The 20,997-nt window shown below is 39.7% G+C and overlaps 1 protein-coding gene across 1 annotated transcript; it reads right to left on the bottom strand.

Annotated features, from left to right (window-relative positions):
* Positions 1–6,349: 6,349 nt before the first annotated feature.
* LOC124293880 lies at positions 6,350–8,849 on the bottom strand. Its single transcript, XM_046736684.1, has 2 exons — positions 8,684–8,849; positions 6,350–7,083 (listed from the first exon to the last, which is right to left on the bottom strand). The coding sequence occupies exons 1-2, from the start codon at positions 8,720–8,722 to the stop codon at positions 6,649–6,651; spliced, it is 474 nt and encodes a 157-aa protein (XP_046592640.1). The 5' UTR covers positions 8,723–8,849; the 3' UTR covers positions 6,350–6,648.
* Positions 8,850–20,997: the final 12,148 nt, after the last annotated feature.

Below are 20,997 nucleotides of genomic sequence, written 5' to 3'. Positions count from 1 at the left end.
ACACCGGGTACATTAGACCAGTGGCCTGACCAATCAACGGCGTTTACTTTGCTCAACGACCAAATTACAACGGCGCCTGTAAATTGGAGTTCAGTTTTTTCAAGGTCATTTTGATAAACATTTTAATAAAATTGATTTCTACATCCTCGTCGTTGTAAGTGTACATAAGTATACTTGCAATGTATAACGGAGATTATTTGGATTCTAAGAATTCGTTGATACATGTCGGAAGTTTTACTTTTTTTCAGGACCCATTGGCAAATTTGATTCTCAGATAATCATCCTCCCTTCTACAGAAATGTATAAAATTGTTGCTTGAATGCAGCTACAGAGAAAAATTTTAATTCAATTGCAAATTTTTACCGTTTGACCTACTTATTTTCTATTTGTCGATCGGAATAAATTTTTTGTTCAACAAAAATAAAAAAATTATGGTGGATTACATAAGCTTCAAATAGATGTGCGCATTATTTTTTCTTCTTTTGATTTTATTTGCTTTGCACAATTCATCACCGAATGTTGAACTAAAAAGTAGAGAAATATGTTTGAACCGAAAATAAATTAATTCGAGAAAATAAGTGAAACCTAACCATCGAGGTTATTATATTCGATTGAATTGCGTTGTTATAAATATTTTCCGGAGCGTGGGTGCAATGAGGGCACCTATAATTATTCAATCTACTTTTACGTGGCGATCAAAACACAGCCAAGGATATATCGATCTCAGGCTGAATTAGATCGTAATCGTTGCGTGTTTAAAAAAAAAAAACACAAGAAGTAAATAATCGAGTAAAGATAGTTAAAAAATATAATCCGAAGGCAGCAGCAAAAGAAGACCAAGGACTCTTAAAAAAACAAAAAAGAAAAAAAAAAAAAAAGCAACCTTCACCCAAAGGTATATATTGTAGAAGAAACGATATAAAAAGACAACGAGGGAAACCGAGAACGTGGACAAGAATGAAGGAGGAAAAATAGCGATGATAAACGGGCGATCCGTTCGATGTACGAGGTAGGTAGGCAACATTATGCAAATTCGTAGTCAATATCTAATATAAGATAATCACAATGATTACGCCCCTCCCCCCCCCATCTTACTCGCGGTACAGAATTTTCCCCCCTTTCTATCTTCGTCAATTTTTTTCCCCCCCGTCCGCCCTCTTGATTCCCTCTCGCAGCCCGCGGGTCCCCCGGGAATACGCGGGGAAAAATGCGAAGGCTGCTTATCATAAAATATGCCCGCTAAGCGGCCTCGCACTCACCCCCGGGTGCATACTCGGGTACAGCTACGGCATTATCCGCTTCCTGTATGCCTCAAACGCCGAGGCGACGTCCTCCGCGGACGCGAATCGCGGGCCCCGATACCCCCGGGCCCTTGGAAATTGTCCCTAATAACAGGGGGCCCACCTGGGGTGCAGGGGCCCAGGTCACTCCTACGATCCTCCGGGGATGAAGCAGCCTCTTCATCGTCTTCTTCGACTTCTTCTTCTTCTTCTTCTTCTTCTTGCATATTCGCAGTTTTCTGAGAGGCGACGTCACCCTTCGGCGAATTACCACCAACTTATATGCACAGACTGCGTAAAGTTGCGCAGTAATAATAAATCAGGACTTCCAAGGCGCGGGTCTAGGATATAAAGTTGCGATCTGGTGCTACACTGAGAGAAATTTTTATTTCCGGTTACCGCTCAGTTCTTATCTATTTTCATTTTTTACAAGAATCGAAAAATATAGTTTCAGGTACGAAATGAAAATTAGTTTTCTAGCTTTTACCGGAAAGTCTGGTATTTCTTACTATTCTTTCTCATTACGATCACTCTTACTATATTTTCTTGCAACCGTTGCGAAAATTTAACGCTTGTGCAACGATAAATTGACGTTAAAGCCTTGTTTAACTAAAAAAGTAGAGTAAACCGAAGAAACTGATTTTGCGTTGCAATTACCAAAAAAGGATCGACAATAGCGCAAAATGGTTTCGCGTGCCTCGTTTTTCCTAATTCCAACAATATTCAAACAGTTTTTTTTAACGATACCCGATTTACTCAATTTTTCTAGTTACAAAATCACGAAACGGGGGAAATTTGGAGCAAAAGAGACAAGGTTAAGATCGATCGTTACAATTTGCCGAAACTTTACAGACTCTGCAGTTCACGGAAAGAAGAATCACATTTTTCGAGTCAGGTCTACAGCAATTGTGGCAGGATTTACAAATCCGATAATAACAGTTAATGAAGAAGATCTACCACAATTTATGAAGATTTGACTCCAAAAAACGTGCTGTTCATATATTCACAACGGGAGATGTAAAATCTGTATTACAGCTTTTTTCGTGTATGAATAAATTTCGTGAAGATTTCGCGCGGTTTGGAGGTGGAAAAAATTAATTGCTGGTCTGGCAAATTTTAGTGCTGATATTGTCACAGAGGGAAGAATTATTGCAGTAGATTGAAATTTGCAAGTTCGACTAACGGGTTTGTTTCATTGAAACTTCACTTGAGGACTTTTTGATTCGACGGCTGGCATTAAATATTTCGCTGCGAATTTTCACTTGAATTCGTGGAAATTGAACTTGAGCGCATAGAAATGTACACGAATTTTACTCTGAATCAGAAAATTAGTCGGAGCCTTGACATTTTCTACTAACGAACTCGAATCGAATCGAGGAAATTGCCGTTTCCGCACTAAAACGTACTATAAAGTTTTTCACAAGAAGTACTCGAAATTTTTAACAGTGCACATCGTTTGACACTTCTGTTTTTGAGACTTTCGTATATACACCGATAGAATGTGCCCCATTCGGACGATATACGTGGGACACATTTCGACACGCATTTTGATATGTATTCAAATTTGTGAAAGGCTAATAGCAATTATTTTCTAAAAAACAATACGAAATGGTAAAAAAAAAAACATCCTGCAGAGAAACACACGTGGACTATCTATTCAAAGCAGTTTAGGTTATATAGCGGAGGGAAAGTTTTTTTATGAAACGTATTTAAATACATGTTTTATTAAATAAATGAACGAGGGTTTCGGGGATTTGAAATAATAAACACGAGTTCGGGTGTTTCGGAATAAAGTAATCTGTGATTTTCTAGCGCGGCAATTCCTAAAGAGTTTGATCAGGTTAAAAAAAACGTTTCGTCAAAATATGAGCGTTCTAAGTTATGTGGAAAATCGTGCTCGGTTGATTTTTTACTTTTATACATTTTTCTTAAATTTATGAAGTTTCGCGAATAAAAATTTTTTTTGATCGCTCACATCAATCGTAATATTAATTTACGTTACAAAGACCGACACTTGGTAATATCAAGTCTTCAGTTCATGTTTGAGAAATTTATCTGACTTTTTCATTGTTAATTCAATCTCATAAAATATTTATAATTCGATATGAACTTTTAATGTAGGAGAATAACATTCCCGTGTAATATATCGTTGTGTTTTGGATCGTGATCTTTGGGTTGAATATAAATGTCAGGAAAGAAGTAATAATTGAAGTGTTACGGCGCGATTTCTACACAAATCCAAAAACATGCAAAAAAAGTGATAAATGAAATGAGCCCGATTTTCCACACAGCGTAAAAGGCTCATATTTTCACATAATCCTTCTTTTAACCCACGCAAACTCTTCAGGGCATGTCACGGTGGAAAATCGTAAAAACGTCGTCTTTAATACATCATTTTATAATTTTCATCTCCCTGATTGTTTTCTCCCAGTTTTTATGATGCAGTGTGACTCGTTAAAAGAAGCGTTCCGGATCAATCGTTCGTAAAATCTGGTGCATACCATTCTTGAAATCTTATGAAATCATTGGAAACCAGAAGTCCCTTGAAAAGTCAAGATTTCGTGACGTGTTATAGAATGACGAGAAATCATACGACAACGCGTTGCGACATATTGTGAAATTTTGTGAATTCATTTGTATGATTTTTCTAACGTCTCAGCATGAACTGTTCGAAATCGGATGAAATCCTTGAAAAATCGTACGATATCTTTTGAAACACCGTGAAATGTTGTAAAATCTCATGAAGCCGTTTAATGGATTATTTTAATAATTGTAGTGTATATATATAAATTATAAATAATAACGTGATCGATGTTTCATTGTTTGGATTTTATTTTATGTACAAAATCACGTTTTAAAATAAGTTTTACGATCCGAATCGCTGAGTGAATCTCGACGTCGTGATCGTTGAAACGTTTCCAACAACTCCTTGTTTAGTATTTTCGATATACGGTTGTTCATTACCTCGCCGCTGAGATTGAATCGGTGCGTAAAACCCCTTTCTAATAAATACGATTTTTCTATCGTGAAAATATGGTAATAAAAATTTTGCATACCTACGTAAAGAACGGACAGCCAGGCATAACTGGTTTCGAGTCCGAAGGTAGGATCTCCTAGGTAGGGTTTCAAGATCGTAAAGTAGGTTCTATTCCAATCCAACATCAGAACCTACTTTGACGTTAAAAATGTCCGAAATTTTCCGATAAACCGAGTTCAGGCTGAAAGTAGGGTGTCTGTTTAGAACCTCCTTCAACCCTCCAGATGTAGGGTTAAGCCCGCTTGCTCGAATCCCTCCTTTAACCCTCGAAATCCTAACCCGATGATTAAGGTACCCATCAATTCTGATTGATTATGATTGTAATACAAAAAATAGGATTAAATCGTATAAAATCAAATAAAAATCCTAACAAATAGGAATTGGTTTACACGTGAGTTTGATCGTATTTACTTTATATTCAATCGCTTGAAAGGGTTTTTGTATTCGTAAAAACGTTGAATAAATACAGTTCAAATGCGATACTTAATTTTCGAATGTTATCAAAGCTCATCAAAATTATGTCCAAATACCCCTCGGAATATTCATTGTGAACATTTGATTGTCGCTGTGATAATATATCTATAGATGAGGAGTTACAGATTCAATGGAGAAGCGGTAGATCGAATATCGTCAAAATAGGTCCAACCTTCTACCGAGAGCGTCAAAGAAGAATTTGGTATTTTAATTTTTAGAAGTTAGAGGTTCGATGTAGGATTTGCCATTAAATTTTTACGAGTTAGAATGTAAATGTAGGAATTCCAGGTTCAGTTTACTTCGAAGTAGGTTTATACGAACCTCAGTAGCGTCAAATCTAAGCGCTAAACTTCGACTCGTAACGAAGTGCAGTTTTATTCTCATGATGGGGCGGCTGCTCCGAGGTCAGTGAGAAAGGTATTTACATTATTATACGTACATACATGTAATGTACGTGTAGGTATAATACATGAGGAAATGACGGTTGCCAACTTCTTCTCATCTACACGTGCATACGCAATTGAACATACGTATATTATACATGTGTGTGTGTGTGTGTGTGTGTGTATTTGGGTGTACACGCTGTACAGAAAAAGTTATAACTCACCCCGCGATAATGTATTCGCGGCGGATGTTGGTTAGGGAGAAACTCAATGCCCCAACGATTCGTATGGGTACGTTACTAATTAACACGTACACCGCCCATACCGAGTTCGTATAACCCCGTATAATAATCTGCCACCATACGCTCACGTCGTTACAAATATCCTGAATACGGTGACTCTGTCAGTCTTATTGGACGGAGAAAATAAAAAAGTGGATTTTACTCAAAACTGGAGGTAAAGAGGGACACGTCAGGTTTTTTTTTTGTTTTTTTTTTTTTTTTGACAAAACGCAGAATTTACTCCGCAGGAACAGTGAAAATCACCGCGTGCAAAGTAAAATACGATACATTTATAATAAACAATTTAGTTGGCATGGGTATTTTTTTTTACAAAAAACCTTGCGTGTCTTCTTAGCGTGTCCGTCTTTTTGTAACTATTACACGTGACATCGATTTCTATATTTCTAATCGCGCTGCAGAGTAAATTTTTACAGATTTCGAAAAGAATTTTAGCACACGTAATATTCGCTATCGCGGAATCTCCTATCGTCACTTTTCATCTTCACACAAAATCAAGTATCACACCATTAAAGAGATGAAAAAAAGTTTTAATAATAATTTTATTCCAAGTACAGCGAAATAAATGTGAAGAAACATTTTTGTCGATTTAAATAAATTTGGTTTCACTCGATGACACTAATCCTTGTACCGAGCAGCTTTTTGCAAAAATAGTTGGACGACGTTTATTTGAACCAGAATTTAAAAATGTCTTGTTTTTTTTTTTTATCCGTTCTGTGTATAAAGTCGCTGTTTTCTCCTTACGACCTTATGTGGAGTGCGAAAAAAAAAACTGAAAAAACGAAATTTATTTAAGGGATCTTATCAAATTATAGCGAGCCGAAGTATAAATTTATCGTACTCGACTATACAAAAATGTGAAAGTTATGACGGATTATTACCTATTCTAAAGTGTTTTTATAACATATTCAGGTTGAATGAAAGGATTTTGTACAATTAACGAGTCGGTTTAAACAATACAACGCTAAACAAAAATTACGCCCAAGGTTAGTACAAATCCTGTCGAACGAACGTATTCAGTGGAAAGATTTCGAGGATCCAACAGATGTAATGAACGATACGATCGCACATTTTTCGGAGCATATCAAGCGTCGATGAATCGATACAAAGGAGTGTTAACAACGACGACTTGGATATTACACCGGCTTTATTTTCGTCACTAGACGGAGTTTCATTCACCAAAGCCGAGGAATTAGACAGAGTCGGTTGTCTTTCGGTAGCGATACACCGACGACTGGAAGTAGGTACCTAACAACAACTAAAACACTAGGCAATAATAACGATGGGTGAAGAGCACCGCTCCTCATGCCACCCGTTTCGAACAAGCTGCTGTTGCTGTTGCTGCTGCTGTTGCTGTTGCTGTGGTTGCTGCTCCCGCTTTCCGAGTATGAGTGCAGCGCCCGATATCTGGGAGACACATCTGAGATCCGGGCCGTGATATCGCGCACGCATATTACCGGGTCCCAAAGAGCAGATGCTAGCTTCGGTTGAACTCCCGGTGCCCCGTTACCGGGCCCCAAACCGCTCCTGCAAACCACTCGCCACTTATTCGGATCCCGAGACCGTTGAATTGCTCGGTTCGCTGTAAACGGGCCTCGACTTTCATTCGGCTATGAAGAGAAAAAAAGATCGTCCCGTAAAATCAACCGGTAACTGTAAAAACGAGGAATCTTCCGATGCTAATCGATATTTTCTACGATAAGGAACGAGAGAGAACGTAGATGGGAATTATGAGGCACGAATTTTTGAGCCTTGGTTCTAAATGGCGAATTTTGGTTTCTTTTACGTAGTTAAGAAAATAAAAAACGGTTCCATTAGTTGAGGATTCATTTTTATTTCCACCTGACGCTGTATCTGCTGCTTATACTGTCAACGAAACGCGTCGGGACTTATTTGTCAATGTAAACAAGATAAAGGCAAACTTTACAACCGATAAATGAAGATTTTGGTGATTATTCGATGTGTAGAATCAAAATTTATTCATGCAAATATAATGTCAAAACAAAATTTGTGTAATTATTTGAACCGTGTTTGATCTGATGGTTTTTATGCCCTTTCAAGTCAAAGACAAAAAAATGTTAATTGAGATGAAAAACGGATCTGTGACTGATTAACGGATATTCTGTCTATTTACGTGAAATAAATTGCTTGCTACTGCCAAAGTGTTTTTTTAGGTCCTTACTTTTGATTTTAACATCCAGATTCAAAATTTTGATTCCTGCAGAAATCGCAGTTCGTTCTTTTGAATTTTGGTCCTCCATTTTGGATTTAACATTTTCGAATTGAACACTTTCGCAATTTAGTTCTTGTTTGCAGTGAGTTATTCGAGTTATCACAGATAAATTGTTACGTTAATTCTTTACTTTCTTATTAGAATCATTTCGAGTATTCGAATATTGACGTTAAAAATTACTTTGTGGGTACGAGTTACTGAAATCTGCATTTCCCACGTTTGGCATACGAAAAATTTTTATCAATAGATATACAGTCGTTACAGTTTGCAAAAGGATATTCGTATAATCTTTTCAAATTAAATATGTACAACGTACGCCTGAGAAATATAACTTTTAATTTCCTTTGTAATTATGCTTTTTTAAGGTACTTGGGTTTGTTGGGTAAAATGTAGAGCTAGTTTATTTTACAGTAGATCGAGATTCATTTTAATTCAAGATACGCATATCTACGGATTTTTTAGCAATTTTTATGAAAAAAAAATAAATATATAGTGAACATAAAATCGAATGCTCGAATATAAAACGAACAGCATTAGTAATAAACAAGATTTAGGAGACTGGATAAGTCAAAACGGGTGATGTTATCTTTTTTTACTTTCTTCAAAACTCCTGTTCAATATTTTTCTCTAGTACCTATTTACGTAGCTCTAAATACGCTTAAAATCACCATAAATAACAACTAGTGAATGTAGATGAATATTGAAATACCAACACTACCATTAATACATGTAATTAACACAGAAATTGGAAGTTGACTCGGACAACGGGAATTAAAAATAAAAATATTCTCTCAAAATTTACGTGATAGAATTTTTTTAATGTATTTTTTTTTTTTTTTTCTCAGATTCGTACCCAATTTACCCATCGAAATGACTCCTCAGTTTTGTGGGGTTGAAAAACCATCGCAGGCCTCTGTAATCTAAATCGCCAAAAAAATATCACGTACCTAATATGTGAAGAAATAGCTGATTCATACCTTCAGGATTGACACGTAGCGTTTCAGGCGGTCCGACATCTCACACAATCTAATCGTTGCGTCAAGTGTTACATCTGTGGATATCCAGCGATGAGTAGGGCGATAGGTGTAGGATCGGATCGTATAAGTCGCCGGAAGGCTTTGTCACCTCGAGCGAACTTTTCGCTGGTTGTCTGTGTTGTGTTTTTTTTTTTTTTTAAACATTTTTTTTTCTTTTTTTCTCTTACCCTCCGGGTGCCTTTAACCGGTTGAAAAATTCTTGCTCAACGCTTCGTCTTCATCGCGAGAACGCCGACGCGCGATGTTTATTCCTTGGTTCTTGAGGATCCGGGCGGATCCCGCAACAGGTTAACGGGGGAATCGTTGCGGAGAAGGACAACATTCCGTTTGTGTTTTGTGCGTCGATTTAGCGATCCGGAGAAATTTTGGCGGAAGGTCGAGGGTCCGCGATTCGCGCGCGAAACGCCAGGAATTCCTTAGCGACAAATACACCGGGATACTCGTTCCAGGATAAACAAAAGGCACTTAGTCAGCGAGGTAGCGGCTATTCGTCCTCCGCTTCTTCGCCGGGACTCGATCATGGAGAACGAACGCGCGACCCTCCGGGATCCAGGATTCCGGGACCGCGTAGGTGTCCCTGGGAATTCTCCTCTCCTCCATCGCTCGCGAACCTGAGGGAAGAGAGGTAGGTGAAAATAGCCGGGGAGAGGAGAATTAAAACCGCGCAGTTGGCCAGAGTGCGAAAATAATTATACCCGCGCTTTGTAAAGACCGCGAAATCCACGTCTTAACGACGATCTTTCCAGACCATAGGCCTGTAGGATCCTCCGGCTCTCCGACAGGAATCCCGTTCGACGATTTGTCAACGCTGTGAAATTTTGCTCAGCTACGTTTTTCGCTTTTTACGCCATCGTTTATCGCGTCGCGTCCCTTCAACCGTCTGTGCATTATTGTATCGGTAGGAAACGCTGAAACTCAACTTGACGGATTGACACTTCGAATGCGCATGCGCGAGATTTTTCGAATTTTCGTGCAGGCTGGCCACCTCAAACTCGGCTTATGGAGGTTATGTAAACGATGCGAAGTTCTTTGGGTTAAGCAGTGATCAAATAGTTGAAAAAAGCTGTGTTTTGCAAAGACTTGGCACACTTTTATTGCTATCCGACTAACGGTTGATGACTGTTGCTAGTCGTGATACCAGCGTAATTCAACTCGCTTAATGTTTCATGCCCTGTGTTGAATAAGTTGGCTCTCCTGACTTGCACGGTCTGGTCGACCAATAGAGTTCAACTATTTTGCGCATGCGCATTCGCTAAATTTCACCGTTTATCTCAGTGGCTAACGAATCGATGTAGATTTTGTCCCTGATCCCCGATCACATTGTTTCCAAAAACTATGCTCAGGAATCGACAGAAGCTATCCTGCAAGCGATGCTGCGCTAACTTCAGAGCAGAAATATTCAGCGCATGATTCTTCGTCTTGAGCGAGGTTAATGGGTGGCTGTGTCGCTACCATATCTTATACCGACGACTGTGCACGCTGACGATGGAAGCGAGATTTCGTTCCTTGATTGGCCTTCGAAGGTGAGAGGACATCCGGCAGGACGTGATTCTGGGAATTCTTGATGCAAGGGTGCGTCAAGGCGCCACACTCGTTGATTTATTAACCCTGGGACGGGATGCCGTCGGCAGGAGGTGAGGAACCGTAAAACGCAACGCGGTAAATCATTGCCGAAAGTTTGTACTAATTCGATTTAATTCCTCTTCGTTTATAGGAAATAAACAACGAAGTCTGAGAGGAAAAGAGAAGAGTGTCCCTCTCGCTGGCAGCTTGCATGCCGAACTTAATTTCAAACGATTATAATACCGATCGGTATCAAGCAAGCCGAAAGCGAGGAGAGGTGGATTAATTTGATCGATCGTAAGAAATTACGATATGTTGGTAAATAATAAACGTACAAAGCGCGATAAAATCGACGGAATGAATTGTTGAGTGAAAATGTTTGTTCGTTCGTTTTCACGTGTCGCTTGGTTTTTCCGTAGGAACTGTAATTAGCCGTGAGCCGTGCGGTTGTTCAGGCCTCAAGAAATCAGTGAACGTGCATAAACGGACGAGGAAACGGTTCGTTATAACCATCGTACCTTTACAGAGTCGAGAGCATGGAGAACACAGCAACGCTGCATTGTTATTTTCAATTTCTAATTCGACTGTTTACGCTCGGTTTTATTGTGCTTATATTTTATGGAAATTTATGCTAATCTATTTGGTAATTAGGAACGTAATCAATTCTTAACTACCTCGCCTCACTCGCCGCTCCGCGTCTCTTTGTTTAAATCTTTTCATTACTGTTTTCCATGCCGTAGCGATGCAGCCACCATTTTAACCATTGTTCACCATTAATAATATTCATTCGCCAATGAATTATACACACACGTATTTACACCACCGGATTTATTACGTCTGAAACGATTAACTGTCAAACTCTATTACTCCCTCAGACGTCTCAATTATGATACCAGCTGATTATATTATAATGTGTAAATTTTTTTTCTCTTGCCCGATCGCTTCATCGCCTGCAACAGCAGTGTTAAAAACATTTTGTCAAATTCTTACGTCATATCTTCAACGTTATTTTTCTTGTACCTATATTTTTTACTCAGAATTCATATTAGATGTGAGAAGTCTGCCACTTTTTGGCTATTGGCAAATTGATCAGTCTTAATTAATAAAAACATGTATTTATCATACCGGGACAATCTCTTGAAATTTGAAAATCAACCGCGCATGCGCGAGTTTTATCGGCTGTTCGCGCAGGCTGGGCAATCCGAGTTTCAGCTGTCAAACTGTTTCTGCCTGCGATGTGGTTCATACGAATTTTCGAGGTTAGAATCTCAAATAATTGAGGTAGCGACTCGGCAAGGTTCGGAAAGCATTTGTTATCGGCTCGGAAAGTTGATTCTTCAAAGAACGGTCGGAATTTACTGCTTATGTTCTTTGAAAATTCAAACGTAGACATTTTGCGTAGGTTGGCCCGCCTGCATCGCGGACAAAAATATCGCTGCGGGAAGATTTCGCCGACCAATGAGATTTAATTATTTGGCGCATGCTCGGTTGATTTTCAAGTTTCAAGAGATTGTCCCAGCATATCAGTAGTCGAAAATTTTTATATGAAGCTGAGAATGTAGCCTAAATTCTGAATTGAATTTTAAACCTTGTCTGAACTCTCTATCATGTCCCGTTGCCAAATTATTTCGTGTGAAAGATCGGCATGTGTTTCTTAAAAAAAAAAAAAAACATATGTCACGTTACTAAATGCTTTCGTGAATGTTTCCGTGATTTTGAGAGGCTGTAACTCGTGAACGGTACGTGCTAGAGTATTGAAAAAAAAAAAAAACAACATAAAACGAAGCTTGAATCTTAAATTAAGTTTCGAGCTTTGTTTGAGACTTTCATCACTTTCTTTAGTAAAAAAAAAGGGGTAAAACAATGCCAAAAACGTGTTTATCGTAACCGATCGATACTTATCAAGATTCGAATCGTCTTTTAAAAAGTGTTCGGAAACCTGCTAACGATCGCCTTCTAAACAGTCCATTTTCTCGAAGGTTTGCTCAAGCTTCACCGCAAAACGGCTTCTCCACAAAATTATAATGGAACCTCCAAGTCGCACCTTGGTTAACCCTGATCACCGACGTCGAGGGGGTGACCCGAGGACCGCAACCGCAACCACGCGGAGAGTGTGAAACAAGATGAGGACGTCGCAGGAAGGATGAGGGGGAGGGGACCCCGTGATTTTTTTGTATACACGGGACGAGACCTCAACGCCGCACGAATTATCAGTCGCGTGTGATCGCGAGTTTCAGGCAGCGTGAGCACGCACACGCCCACAGCTTACGCATCGACGTAAAGCCTCGCCGACAAAGGGAGCTGAGCATCCATAATTCAAGCAATCCGGTCGGTTCTCGTCCTCGTATATACGCATGCGGCCTGGGCGTCGATTGGCTCTTTAGCACCGAGAGTTCCTTACTCGCCATTCAGGGATCTCGCGGCTTTGACCAAACGATCCTCTCGTAGCCGCAGCTGCGAAATCGAGACTTTTACGAGTCAATCGAACCGACGACAACGTCGACCTTGAAAACGATTTCCGATTGTCTTTTACGAGTTTACGAGGTGTTGAGAGGTGGTTCGGTCACGAATCCGATTACGAGAAGAGGAAGTTCGCGCTTTGGAATGTTTCTTTTTTTTTAAGGTCGTCAACCTTCGGACCAGATCGTCGATCTGATGGGAGATGAAAAATTTGTCGATAATTGAAAAAATAAACACTTGTACGGACGACTTGGGAAAATATTTGTTAAAAGACGAGAAAAAGAAGGAAGGAGTCTACGTCCTGTAGATCGTGATGATTCAAGGTATTGCAACGAGTGAACATGTATTCGTTCAAATTTTCATAAGAAATATGCATGAATCGGAAGCAAAAATTTTACGATAAAGAGGCTTTACGATGTCCTACAGATTTATAAATTCTATAAAGCCGAATAATGTACCAAGAAAGGATAAAATTCCCATTCAACTAAGTTTACCAAAGTTTATTCTTAAATCTGACCGTCGTGTCGAGGAATAAACAGAGGCTTCTTTTGTAGTTTTCTTACGATGCGAGCAAAAAGTACGATTGCGTGGCCCACGGTAGGTATGCAGAAAATGCGCAATTCATACACTCATCGCGAAACGTTACAATCGTACATCACAATTAAATTCTCGTTACCTCGAATTTCTGGGGCAATGAGAGAAGAATGTATACAATATATGTACGTAAGACGTGTAAAACGCGTGCCGAAAATCCCGATCCGTGAAATCGCGAGGCGTATTTACGAAATGATTTCGCCACCACGGCCACGTCTTAGAATCACAATCCGCAGCCGCTGCGCACTCACGATTATATTAAACTTCGTAACTCTCGTTGGTACAATAACATAAAGTACGGTGTAAAAAGAGAGAAAAAAAAAAACCTTGGGCCTAATATTTCGCGTTTCCCAACCCACGTATGAGTACGTACAACGTCTCCAACGATACGGGGTGAAACTTTATACACTTGTCGGGCCGCAGAGTTCCTTCTTGCGTTGCCTAAGAGCTCGAGGAAAGCTCGGGCAGAGCAAGAGTTGCATGCATTCGTATCTGATACCGACCGATGTGCGTGCCTAAGGCCGTCGGAAAGCTTACGAGTGTTGTCTATGTTAATTTATAATTGCTTTATTACGATTGAAACGAACCAAAGTTAGCTACACGATACGAAATTCTCCTGTCTTTATTGATATTCCGAAGAAAAGATGATTGAAGTCGGGCGAAATTGCCATTTTTTTTTTTTAAATTAAATTTAACAATCAATCCGCATTGTTGAGGATGTCGCAAGAAATGTAGTAGGTACAGATGAAGACCTGTAAAGATAGAATATGGTATAATGAAAGTTCGAAGTGCGACTCAAGTTAATTGGATTGAATGTCGTTGAAACGGAAACAAACTGAAAAACGACAAATTTCAGCTACTATAGAACAATTATTGATGACTTTGAAGAGATCCCAGTACCGAATCATTTTTACAACAAGAAAGTCACATCGTTTGACCGATTTTAATGAACTAGGACTCATTTTGGACCTAATCAATCAATCGCTGCATCAATAATTATGATATTGTGACTGAAATTGATGGATCAAAAAAAAAAAAATCAGTTTTAAGAGAATATCGTTTCAAGTACTGACTGGATTACACGGTTAGTACATCTTTGAACGAAACCTCGATTAACACGCCATATCTAAATCTAATTTCTTGTATTATTCGAACAATTTTCTCAGATTCATTTCTATTACATAGTATGACGTGAAATTGTTTCATTCATATTTATCATTCATATAATCGTTGGCAAAGACGACACTATTGGCAATTTTTTCAAAAGTTTTGTTTCTCGATTTTTTCGGACTTTCGATCCACATAAATTTTGTTCCCGACGCGTCTTATTTGGTAGAAATTTTTCGAATCCAAGTGGAGTTTGTTGTGAGGATCGATCCTACCGAATCCTGGACTCCTTATTGTATTGTAATTCGCGGAGTATCCGATGTATTTATTTATTTATTTATATATATATATATATATCTGGGATGAGTGAGTATATAAATGCTATTCTACAATTGTATACGCGGCGCATCTGCAGGTTCGATTCGGAACACGGTATATACATTTTTATTCACATGTATACGTGTGCATAATCTACGTTACACGCATGGCTCTAATTTGAATAAGCAGTGAAGTACCATTTAAAAGTGACACGAATAGAAGTAGCCTCCGGTCGGCAGCTCGGGCAGAGGGTTCTTTATCTAATCTTGTCTCTGCCATGTACGGCCCATCGCGGTAGCTACCTGAGACTTTTAACCTGAATAGTCACCAGCGTTATTATTTAAATAAGCCGGCTCCACTCGCTCCAGAGAGGCAAAGATATCCTCCTCTGTTCTCCGTCTCTTCCTCCCTCGTAGCGCCGCAGAGATCAGGGTGAAGCTGGAGTTCAACCGAGTGCTCTTTTACCTGTAATAGGGATGAAGAAAGGGTTTTCCAGTTAAATTCGTGATAATACAAATCAAAATTAACCATGGCTTACCTAAAAGAAAAAAGTGCACGTAATCCATTCGTTTCAGCGCGTTTGAACAAAGCCGGAATTGAATATGCCTGACAATAACGTCGGTTAAAATGGAAGTAAGAATAATAATAACAACGACACTGACTATTGTCGAGTTGGTACTTATTAGCCTGCGTGTGGCTACGTGGCGTGGGACACGGTGTCCAACAAATACTTTAGATGCGAGCTGTGAGATAAAACTAATGGAAATACCGGCCAATAGTTCGATACTTTTATACGTATAACATCGTGTCTGAAGGTAGGTATATGTATAACATATATCCAGCTTGCAGTATTCGGTGTATACGAGCCAATACAAAAATACCTCTGTCCAACTATTGGAACAGCATTGTGCGTGCACCCAACGAATCATGCGACTTTGCGTGTTTTTTTCACTCGAATTTATTTATTCAATTCGTTTTTTTTACTTCCCCTCGTTTTCTCGATCGTTTCAAACTGTCGTATGGTTAAATTATAGCGGCAGTTTTAGATACGTATAACCGTAATTTATTTTTATCACATCGATGATTTACTTCACGAGGAAAGGAATTGGAACATTGTTTTTTTTTTTTTTATTTTTTTTTTCAGCAAAATTCATGCTTCCCTGACAAAATGTTGCGACGTTATAATCGACTTGCGGTAAAGAATTGTATCTGCTTATTGTAAATAAATATCTTTGCACAACATTCGAAGTTACACGTTGGTTTCCAATCAACTGTACAGAATCCCACAAGATCAAAAGAATCAAGTTTTGAATTTCAATAACAAGCAAGTTATCGAGTCCAAAATTTGATATCCTATATGACTTTGGGGATATTCGATTCCAAATTCAAAGTTACCGTAAAGCTTGAACTACGTAGCGCGGACGGAGAGTGGAAACGAAACACCGTGAAGTTAGTTTCGGGAGAACTATACAGGTATAAAGCATACGGGGCGCAGTGTATCTGCCGTCGTATATCTAGCAGGACTGGTATAAGGATTCTTCTTCTCTCAGCTCTCCGGCGTCGGGGATAACTGATGCCCGCCTAGAAGAACCAGATAGAAAACTGATAGCTCAGAGAGATGAATCGTGCGAGGGGTTCAGTTATTTTTCTCAGCGTTTGGCCTTCTTGTCTCTGCTGCAGCAAACGCTCCCTCACAAACGGTACCGTGGACGTGTCCTTAAGTTTCAGACAATCCTTCGCCCCAAATAGATCTCTTCAGCCTCGTACAGTGGCTTCTGGGACCTTAAAATTTAATGACCACTCGCCCGGAGGTCCTTAAACCAGAGCGTAATAAGAATTCGTCATCTCAAAACGATTTCAAGGATTCCCTTCCTAGCTGCTCGCCTCTTATTGTCTATCTTCATTACAGTCCTTTGCGATCTTCTACTTGATCGTCGCTCATTCATTTTCCTCGTCTTTGTTTTCTCCTGCTCCTTCAATCGACCATCGTTATCTTTGTCAAGTTCGGGTCGTCAAATCATACTAAAATGACAATTAATAGACTTGGTAATAAGAGCAAGAAATCAGACTTTGAATTTGTTGTCCAGGTCAGTTGAAGTCATAGTGAAGCCATTGGAATTGCAGGCATGGGGTTACGGAATTTCTTTGACTTAACTCAAGTCATCGCAGCAATGGAACTCACGCAAAGTCACTAGAAGCTTATTTGAGTTCATGAACTCCCTTTGCTCAAAGTCATAGTAAAGTCATTGGAACTGTCTTGCAGGCATGCAATTACTGGATTCCGTTTATTCAACTGAATTCATCGATCCAACGTAACTCACGCAAAGTCGTTAGAAGCTTATCCGAGTACACGAAGTCCCTTTGAATGATCATGTGAACGTCCCATGGTCTGATGTTCAACCAGTTAGCGATGATTTGTCATTTAAAAACGATGAAAGCAATATCAATCCGTTACATTCATGGGGAAAGGACACGGCGAGCCTCGTCTAAAATTCAAACACTGTGCGTTGTGGCGTGTCAGTCTCGTTTATGCCGTTCGAAACGCGTTGAGCTGGGGTTAGGATAGAGAGGCCCGAGAACGAGCTAATTATGAAATTATGATAATACATACCGAAGAGCCAGGCAGTTGTTCTGCGTCGGCAGTCTGCGTACGACGGTGTTTCACGATCAGCCTGCAGAGCCCAGGTTGGTTGCTTGTTGCGTCAAGGATATGGTCGCGTGACCATCCGTCCTGGTCGGCTAGCTCCGCCTCGCCATCCTGACTCCTCGGCGCCCTCGCCGACATGTAGATACCTACACCTCTGTGCCATCGTAGGATCGAAAGCTACATGTATAGGTACCTAACCTAACCCTACTATCTTGCTATCTTCATACGCCTCGGTTATTATATTACGCCCGACGCGTTATACTGTATATATATATAACATTACCCACATGTATGCATCGTTGTAAGTACAGACATACCAGTAAATCCACTGATCTATGCACTGAATCCATGGCTGACTCCGATGCTTACAGCACATGGCGGCTTATGCCGAAAAACCGACACTGGCGCTCCAATACCTGAAGTTAAACTAACCGGTCACGTGGGTGATGGTCTATCAGAAACAGATTTAGTCACATGGTTCTGCCACTTGAACGCCGTGACACACACAGTGAGCAACGTGATTCGCTAGTTCTATTTGAGTTATTGAAGCGCTGGTGTCGATTTCATCGTCGCTGATCAGTCATTCGGTTAGTGTAATGATCGGTGAGCAAAACCAATCAGCCACCGATTAAATATGGCGGATGAAGCAACGAGAACGAATTACTTTGAATTTCTACGGGTAAAATCGCTGCAGGTATGATTCAACACGATTGACTCTGTCATCGTGAACGGCGTGGAAAAAAGTAAGGTATAAAATGGATGTTAATTTAGTGCAAACAAAAATATTCGATCTCCCCTGTTTCTATTATACGCAACTGGCATGTATACGTGCGGCGTGGTTGAAGAGGAGTTAAAATTCACGATTTAGAGGCGCCTGTCTGCTGTTTTCGGTTCATTTCTTTTTTGCATCATTCCAACTCTTTTGGGTATCAAAGGTTGGAGAACGGCTGATATATGTTTGGCGGTAGGAAGGGACCCTTAACTCAAGGCGAGAAGACGGTTTACTTCGCCGTTTCGTTTCACGTTTCGTTGTATGGGTGCCGCAGTTTATGTGTATGTATATATGTATATATGAAGAGACACAGGCACATGTCTATGTGCTAACAGTACCTACAGCTGGGGATTTATCAGATCGCGTGTTTGCAAAACTATACACAGAACACTGTCTGCGCGATGATGTTTGTGCGTTTGCGTTTGTGCCGCACGGTGTGCTTCTTGTGCCTATAACATAACCTTACACCAGTTCGATCTAGACCAGCTTGACGTCGTCTACGTCATCGACGTCGTTTCGACGCTTCTGACTTCGCCGACCGTTAACGGATTATATGTACGTAAAGCCTGGCTTGAGACCAGGCGATTTGTTTGGTAGGTGTAACGCGTATTTGCCGGGGATGAAAATTGCCGAGGATCGTCGGGGGGACGAATGAAAATCAATTACGAATATTTTTGGTCTTGGGATTGATTTTTTTCTGCATTTTTTCAATACGCCAGAAGCCGCTCGATTAAATCAATGTTAGCAATTTTTAATGCCTCGTGTATGCCGTCAGTAAACCGAATAAATTAAACCGGAATCGATAACAGCTGCTTTTTTGATCGCACTTCGTGATAAATTTCACATATGCGTATGTAAATTCATCTTAATTACAGAATATAAAATAAGCGAAACGAAAACGGGAGAATGGTGAGAAAAAAAAAATGCGCTAATAGTTCGCGAAATTGTCCATTGACCTCTTATCGAGTCGTGAAATTTACACGTTTTACACTGACTGCCGCGCTGCGCAAAGGTGTGTAAATCCGATGATTAATGTCGCTTTAGATATTCACACCTCCAATTATACGACGTATCTTTTGCTACGGTGAAATTGTGTCCAGCTATAACCAATCGAAACTTACTCACGCAATTCGTTGCTACGCATATTGCAGATACGTACCAGTTGGGAAAGTATTTTTACCTACAGAGCAAAAGTATTGCCCCTTAAGGGAGGGTTACAGCTAATAGGAGTTTTTTTTTCTTTAAATGAAAAGAGTTGGAGCAATTTGAATTTAAGGGCTTTATTATTTATAGTTTCAAGAACATTTTCGGATTTTTTCATTGAAATTAATAATAAAATGGCGGGATGGTGGAATACAAGTAGCGAAAGACCACGTTTTCAAACCGGTGGCGCAGATTCGTCGGTCAATTTTTATCCGACAGCCTTCAAATATTGACAAAATCTTTAAAACTTGTTTATCGATTCAAGCTCGTCGCTAGATCTTGTAGTTCCAATCCCACAATTTTTTTATAAAATTTACCCAACTTTTTTATGGTCGATAAATGAAATTTTTTGTTCATAATCGTCTGTGTTTGAAATAAAAATCGTTTTTTACATTTGGACCACGAGCTCGAACTTGAAAAGGTGTTTTTAGCTTACAGAATTTCTTCTATCTGTCACAAGTTGAACAGTGATGGTAGGATATGCGCCACCGAAAAAGCCTTCGAGTTCCGAGTCGGTCACTACTCATACGCGCCATGCCACCATTTCGTTATTAATTTCAATGAAAAAATTCGAAAATATTGTTAAAACTATAAACAATAAAGCCTTCAAACTCAAGTTACTCCAAGTATTTTAGATTTCTTTACAAAAAACTCCTAAAAATAGGTATGAATTTAGACCGTCCAAGTTGTACCCCAAAGGTTCGAACATCTCCGTCATTTGATTATTTGCAAATCACTCTGAATACTGTACTGATCGAGAGCTTCTTGAAGTAGAAAAAAAATCGGTCAACCGAAATTCACCCGTGAAATAAACTTGATCAAGGTTTTTAACTGCGTGTAAAAGTATGCTTGATTATCCGATAATCTTATCACTCGCTTGCCTGTCGGGCAAGAAATTTTTATACATCCACCTTCCGCGTTCCTTCGCGCTTCGCACAATGTGCCCAGCAGCAGTGTATATTTATTATCTGATCCGAGTATTTATGAGAGCCACTTTGGTAATATCATTAAGTATTATCTTCAACCTTCGGACACTGGCTTAATACACTCGGTAATTTATACGAGCTTTTTAATTGCTTGTGATCAATGACAATGTCCGGTTGGCGACTTGCGAGAAAATTATTGAGAAAATTTCTATAACAATCTCGAAACAACCGATGACTGTTTATAACATTGCTCAATGAATTGTGACAGTTTTTGGTCAGAGATCTTCATCAGTCGTCAATTAATTTTATGGTCCACTCGACTCGAGATACGGTAAATAAGAATTGCTCTCATTGTCTGGCTCATTCCACAACAGAGACCACCGAGAATTTGAACTCGGATTTCAGGGACTACTTTTAGGGTCCACTCGAAGGCAATTGGGCCTCATTATAATCCCCGGGCAAAAGCTGCTACCGCAAAGAGCAAATAAGTTACAAAGCTGAGCAATAAACGAAAACCAGCCACAAGAGCATCAGAACCTTTTACGGCGATGAGTTTTACGATCACCGAAACCGCAGAATCCTTCGTTTTTGTATAATTTGCATATTACGGCGTCTTCACCTGTCCTCCTTACCATCTGCAATAGACCCAGGATCAGGACAAATC

This window comes from Neodiprion lecontei, chromosome 4, assembly GCF_021901455.1.
Source record: "Neodiprion lecontei isolate iyNeoLeco1 chromosome 4, iyNeoLeco1.1, whole genome shotgun sequence".
Classification (NCBI taxonomy): domain Eukaryota; kingdom Metazoa; phylum Arthropoda; class Insecta; order Hymenoptera; family Diprionidae; genus Neodiprion; species Neodiprion lecontei.
This window is presented reverse-complemented; position numbering and strand designations above follow the sequence as displayed.

Bases quoted from the DNA above. Each gene is read 5' to 3' on its own strand.
- LOC124293880 (XM_046736684.1), bottom strand. From the start codon at position 8,722: ATGTCGGACCGCCTGAAACGCTACGTGTCAATCCTGAAG. The intron at 7,084-8,683 runs GTATGAATCAGC...TTCTCTTCATAG, and splicing joins GCTACGTGTCAATCCTGAAG to CCGAATGAAAGTCGAGGCCC.